A 6000-nucleotide genomic window follows, 5' to 3' on the forward strand; every position below is an offset into this window, starting at 1 on the left:
CTGTCAGGCCAGGGAGAGGCTGGGCAGAGGTGGAGCTGACATCTGAAGCCAGAGGCTCCGGTGCAGGGGCAGCCTGGGAGAGCCCTGGAGGGGGCGGGTGGGGCTGGAAGGGTGGGGAGGGGCCCTGTCTTCAGCCAGCTCCAGGAGATGAGGTTGCAGGATCCTGAGTCAGCCCAGCCCCGTCTTCTTCCTGCGCCAGCCCACCCACCGCCCTTCCCCTGCCTGAGCTGATCCTCCCTCTTTCCCACCCTGGCATAGCACAGCCCACAACCCTCTCCTCCTGGGCTAGCCCACCCCCCCATGCCGGGGCTAGCCCATCCCCTTCCCCTCCCTAGGCCAGCCCACAGCCCTCCATTCTCCAAACTCCAAATCAGGTATGCCAAGCTTTCCCCCTCGCCTGCCTGAGGCTGCAGAGTCCCTGTCAGCGTGGAGGGAACAGGCCTGAGGCTGCAGAGTCCCTGTCAGCGTGGAGGGAACAGGCCTCTGGAAACCCAGGCAGAGTTGTTTTGGCAGCTGCCGTGGTGGGTGGCGTGGAGAAGGAATAACAAAGATCCGGGCGTCTCCCGTACGTCCCTCCTCTCAGTAACCCTCCTCCCGAGGGCTGCGTTGTCCCTAAGCCGAGGTTACTGGTGGGTAAACTGAGGCAGAGCTGCCCCCTCGGTGCCCTCTTGAGCAGCAGTTCCCAACCTGGATGATCCTGCACCCACAGAGGACCCTGGGTAACGTCTGGAGACATCTGTGGTTGTCACAGCCTGGGCCGGGGAGTGCTCCTGGCATGGAGAGGGTGGAGGCCGGGACACTCGGCTCCCTGCAGTACCCAGGTGGCCCCCAACCTCCCTCTCGCCCCTGCCCCCAGGGACGCCTGTGAACCGTATCCCCATCATGGCCAAACAGGTCCTTGACCTGTTCATGCTGTACGTGCTGGTGACGGAGAAGGGCGGCCTCGTGGAGGTCATCAACAAGAAGCTATGGCGCGAGATCACCAAGGGCCTCAACCTGCCCACGTCCATCACCAGTGCGGCCTTCACCCTGCGGACCCAGTGAGTGGCGGGCGGCTGTGCCCAGGTCGGGCCAGGGCACTCAGCAGCCAGTGCAAGTGGCTCCCTGCAGAAGAGGGAGGGCGTGGTGGGCAGCCGCAAAGGGCACAGGGCCACACTGTGCATCCAGGGCCTGAGAGCATCAGGTAGGGGTGCGAGGACCACACAGGCTCTGGGGTTATGCAATCAGGGGCCATTGCGAGGAACAGCATTGAGATGGAGGGAACAGCATGGCGAAGGCCCAGTGGCTCTGGGGGCTGCTGAGCAAGTCCAAGGGAGGAGCCAGGGATGGTGGTGCCACAGTGGGGTTTACTTTGTACTGAAGGTCAAAGGGAGCCACAGGGGTGATCTGGGTGCCATCCTCTTCCCTCGTCCCACCCACAGATACATGAAGTACCTGTACCCCTACGAGTGTGAGAAGCGGGGCCTCAGTAACCCCAATGAGCTCCAGGCAGCCATAGACAGCAACCGACGGGAGGGCCGGCGCCAAAGCTTTGGGGGCTCCCTCTTTGCCTACTCGCCAGGTGGGGCGCACGGCATGCTCTCCTCACCCAAGCTGCCCGTGTCCTCCCTGGGCCTGGCCGCAAGCACCAACGGCAGCTCCATCACCCCCGCCCCTAAGATCAAGAAAGGTAAGGGCCTGCATGGGGCCTGGGGCGTGTTCCCAACTGAGCTTCAGCCTGGCTGGCTGACCTTGGGGGATACCTCTTCCCCTCTCTGGGTAACCAGGATGAAAAACCCTATAGTTGGCATGGAAAAGGGCTTCCAATCTACCAGTCTTCTGCCCATGGCAGACATTACCAATCCATCACCGCTTTTCTATCCCACACAGATGGCAGGCAGACATTGCTAATCAATCTGTGTTTCCAGTCCTGTGGCCAAGGCAGACATTACTAATTGATCACTGTTTTTCCAGTCTACACTGAGGCAGGCATCATCAGTTGATCAGTTTTCCCTCCCACTGAGCCTTTGTACCCTCCATAACACAGAGGTACCAACAGCATATGCAGCAGTGTGGCCTCAGTTTGCCTGAGTTCCCATTTCTCATCTGGGCAACATAGTGAGAACCCATCTCAAAAAAAAAAAAAAAAATTAGCTGGGCGTGGCAGCGTTCACCTGTGGTCCCAGCTACCCAGGAGGCTGAGGTGGTCAGATCGGTTGAACCCAGGAGGTCGAGGCTGCAGTGAACTGAGATTACACCACTGCACTACAGCCTGGGCAACAGTAGTGAGACCCAATCTAAAAAAAATTTGTTTAGGCCAGGCACGATGGTTCAAGCCTATAATCCCAGCACTTTGAGAGGCTGAGGCAGGCAGATCACTTGAGGTCAGGAGTTTGAGACCAGCCTGACCAATATGGTGAAACCCCGTCTCTACTAAAAATACAGAAATTAGCCAGGTGTGGTGGCGTTTGCCTGTAGTCCCAGCTACTTGGGAGGCTGAGACAGGAGAATCACTTGAACCTAGGTGGCAGAGGTTGCACTGAGTCGAGGTCACGTCACTGCATTCCAGCCTCGGCGACAGAGTGAGACTCCATCTCAAAAAAAAAAAAAAAAATTAGCTGAGTGTGGTGGGCGCCTGTAATCCCAGCTATTCGGGAGACTGAGGCAGGAGAATCACCTGAGCCTGGGAGGCGGAGGTTGCAGTGAGCTGAAATCACGCCACTGCCCTCCAGCCTAAGCAACAGAGCAAGAATCTGTCTCAAAGAAAAAAAAAAAAGAAGGTGCATGTTCCTGCCTCGAGTAAGGCAGTGCCCAGCCCCTCCTGGCCACAAATTCCCCTTCTTTCCTACCTAGAGGAGGACTCAGCCATCCCCATCACGGTCCCTGGCCGCCTGCCTGTCTCCCTGGCAGGCCACCCTGTGGTGGCAGCCCAGGCAGCAGCTGTGCAAGCAGCAGCCGCCCAAGCAGCTGTGGCCGCACAGGCAGCCGCCCTGGAACAGCTGCGGGAGAAGCTGGAGTCTGCGGAGCCTCCTGAGAAGAAGATGGCCCTGGTGGCTGATGAGCAGCAACGGCTGATGCAGCGGGCACTCCAGCAGAACTTCCTGGCCATGGCGGCCCAGTTGCCCATGAGCATTCGGATCAACAGCCAAGGTACTGCCCTGGTGTCCAGACCCGCTATGCTTCCTGGTTGTGTCACACAGTGAGGGCCTGGGAGCCTACATATGTAAAGAGTGCCAACAAATCAGTAAGAAAAAAAAAGAGGCCGGGTGCAGTGGCTCGCACCTGTAGTCCCAGCACTTTGGGAGGCCAAGGTGGGTGGATCACTTGAGGTCAAGAGTTTGAGACCAGCCTGGCCAACATGGTGAAACCCCGTCTCTACTAAAAATACAAAAGTTAGCTGAGTGGTGGTGGGTGCCTGTAATCTGAGCTACTCAGGAGGCTCAGGCAGGAGATTGAACCCAGGCGGCGGAGGTTGCAGTGAGCCGAGATATCATACCATTGTATTCCAGCCTAGACAACAGAGTGAGACTCCATCTCAAAGAAAAAACAAAAACGGGGGGGTGCTGGGGGACTGGGCACGGTGGCTCACTCCTGTAATTTTAACACTTTGGGAGGCCGAGGCGGGTGGATTACCTGAGGTCAGGAGTTCAACAGCAGCCTGGGCAACATGGAGAAACCCCGTCTCTATTAAAAATACAAAAAATTAGCCAGGTATGACAGCGCACCCCTGTAGTCCCAGCTACTTGGGAGGCTGAGGCAGGAGCATCACTTGAACCGTGAGGTGGAGGTTGCAGTGAGCCGAGATAACGCCACTGCAAACAAGAGCAAAACTCCGTCTCAAAAAAAAAAAAACTGGTTGGGCACAGTGGCTCACGCCTATAATCACAGCATTTTAGGAGGCTGAATGGGAGGACTGCTTGAGCCCAGGAATTTGAGATCAGCCTGAGTAACCCAGTGAGACATCATCTCTACAAAAATTAGCTGGGCGTGGTAGCACGCTCCTGTAGCCCCAGCTACTCGGGAGGCTGAGGTGGGAGGATCACTTGAGCCCAGGAGGTCGAGGCTGCAATGAGCCATGATTGCACCACTGCACTCCAGCCTGGGTGACAGAGCAAGACCTGGTCTCAAAAACAAGGTTAAAAAAACAAAGCAGGCCAGGCACGGTGGCTCAAGCCTGTAATCCCAGCACTTTGGGAGGCCGAGACAGGTGGATCATGAGGTCAGGAGATCGAGACCATCCTGGCTAACACGGTGAAACCCCGTCTCTACTAAAAAATACAAAAAACTAGCCATGCGAGGTGGTGGGTGCCTGTAGTCCCAGCTACTCGGGAGGCTGAGGCAGGAGAATGGCGTAAACCTGTGAGGTGGAGCTTGCGGTGAGCTGAGATCCGGCCACTATACTCCAGCCTGGGCGACAGAGTGAGACTCCGTCTCAAAACAACAACAACAACAACAAAAAAAAAAAAAACAAAGCAGAGTATGGACAAACACACTTATTGAACAAATAAATACTGAGCACCTACTGTGTGCACTGGTGACAGCATGAGTGTGAGAGACACTGTCTACACCTTGTGAAGCTAAAATCTAGTTGGCAAGACAGACAGAAAACAGAACATGCCACAGGTGTCTTTGTGATCAGAAATGGCAGTTTTGGCCGAGCGTGGTGGCTCACGCCTGTAATCCCTGCACTTTGGGAGGCCAAGGTGCATGGATCATGAGGTCAGGAGATCGAGACCATTCTGGCTAACATAGTGAAACCCCATCTCTACTAAAAATACTAAAAAAAATTAGTCGGGTGTGGTGGTGGGTGCCTGTAGTCCCAGCTACTCGGGAGGCTGAGGCAGGAGAATGACTTGAACCCTGGAGGTAGAGGTTGCAGTGAGCCGAGATCATGCCACTGCACTCCAGCCTGGATGACAGAGCAAGACTCCGTCTGAAAAAAAAAGAAAAAAGAAATGCATTTGTTCTTCTTCCCACAGCCTCCGAGAGCCGCCAGGACTCCGCTGTGAACCTCACAGGCACCAACGGCAGCAACAGCATCAGCATGTCCGTGGAGATCAATGGCATCATGTACACAGGTAGGACCCCTGAGGCCATGCGCTGCCTGGACCTTTCCTCTCCCACCGTGAACTCAGGGCCCTGGGTTGCTCCTGGTCCCACCTGCTCGAACCAGCTGTGCGGGCAAGTAGGGCACGACCAGGGGCTTTGCGGGATAAACAGTCAAGGCTGATGGAGAGGATACCGTCGTTCACCTGGCGCCGTGCTCAGCCCAGAGGGGGTCATCCACAGATACATATTCAGTGTGACGCTGGATGGATCACATTCCTAGTTTATTTATTTATTTTTATGAGATGAAGTCTTGCACAGACATGCACCAGCAAACCTGGTTAATTTTTAAATTTGTTGTTGCTCTTTAAATTTTAAATCGCTTTGTTGCTCAGACTGGTCTTGAACTCCTGGGCTCACGCAGTCTTCCTGCCTTGGCCTCCCAAAGTGCTGGGATTACAGGCGCGAGCCACCACACCCGGCCAATCCCAGCATTTTCGGAGGCTGAGGAGCAAAGAATATGTAAGCCCAGGGGTTAGAGACGTTGAGGCTGCAGTGAGCTGTGATGATGCCACTGCACTCCAGCCTGGGCCACAGACCGAGACCCTGTCTCTTGAAAAAAAATTTAATGAATTTATTATTTTTTTAAATTTTTAATTTTTGTGAGTACATAGCAGGTATATATATTCATGGGTTTTATGAGATGTCTTGATACTGGCATCCAATGCCTAATAATCACATCAGGGTAAATGAAGTAACAAAAAAATTTAATCTAGGCTGGGTGCAGTGGCTTACGGCTATCTATAGTCCCAGCACTTTCGGAGGCTAACACAGGAGGATCACTTGAGCCCAAGAGTTTGAGACCAGCCTGGGCAACATAGTGAGACCCCATCTCTCCTAAAAATACAAAAATTAGCCGGGCGTGGTGGCACACAGCTATAATCCCAGCTACTCTGGAGACTGAGGGGGAGGATC

At 54.9% G+C, this 6000-nt stretch overlaps 1 protein-coding gene across 1 annotated transcript in view; it reads left to right on the plus strand.

Moving 5' to 3' along the window:
• ARID3A (AT rich interactive domain 3A (BRIGHT-like)) overlaps positions 1 to 6000 on the plus strand; it is a 47639-nt gene that overhangs the window by 31857 nt on the left and 9782 nt on the right. Inside the window, exons 3-6 of the mRNA XM_011971212.1 lie at positions 857 to 1040; positions 1422 to 1669; positions 2833 to 3129; positions 4959 to 5057. Of these exons, the coding sequence (XP_011826602.1) occupies positions 857 to 1040; positions 1422 to 1669; positions 2833 to 3129; positions 4959 to 5057 (828 nt within the window). The remainder of the gene's footprint in view (positions 1 to 856; positions 1041 to 1421; positions 1670 to 2832; positions 3130 to 4958; positions 5058 to 6000) is intronic.

This window comes from Mandrillus leucophaeus, unplaced genomic scaffold, assembly GCF_000951045.1.
Source record: "Mandrillus leucophaeus isolate KB7577 unplaced genomic scaffold, Mleu.le_1.0 Scaffold990, whole genome shotgun sequence".
NCBI classification, from domain to species: Eukaryota; Metazoa; Chordata; class Mammalia; order Primates; family Cercopithecidae; genus Mandrillus; species Mandrillus leucophaeus.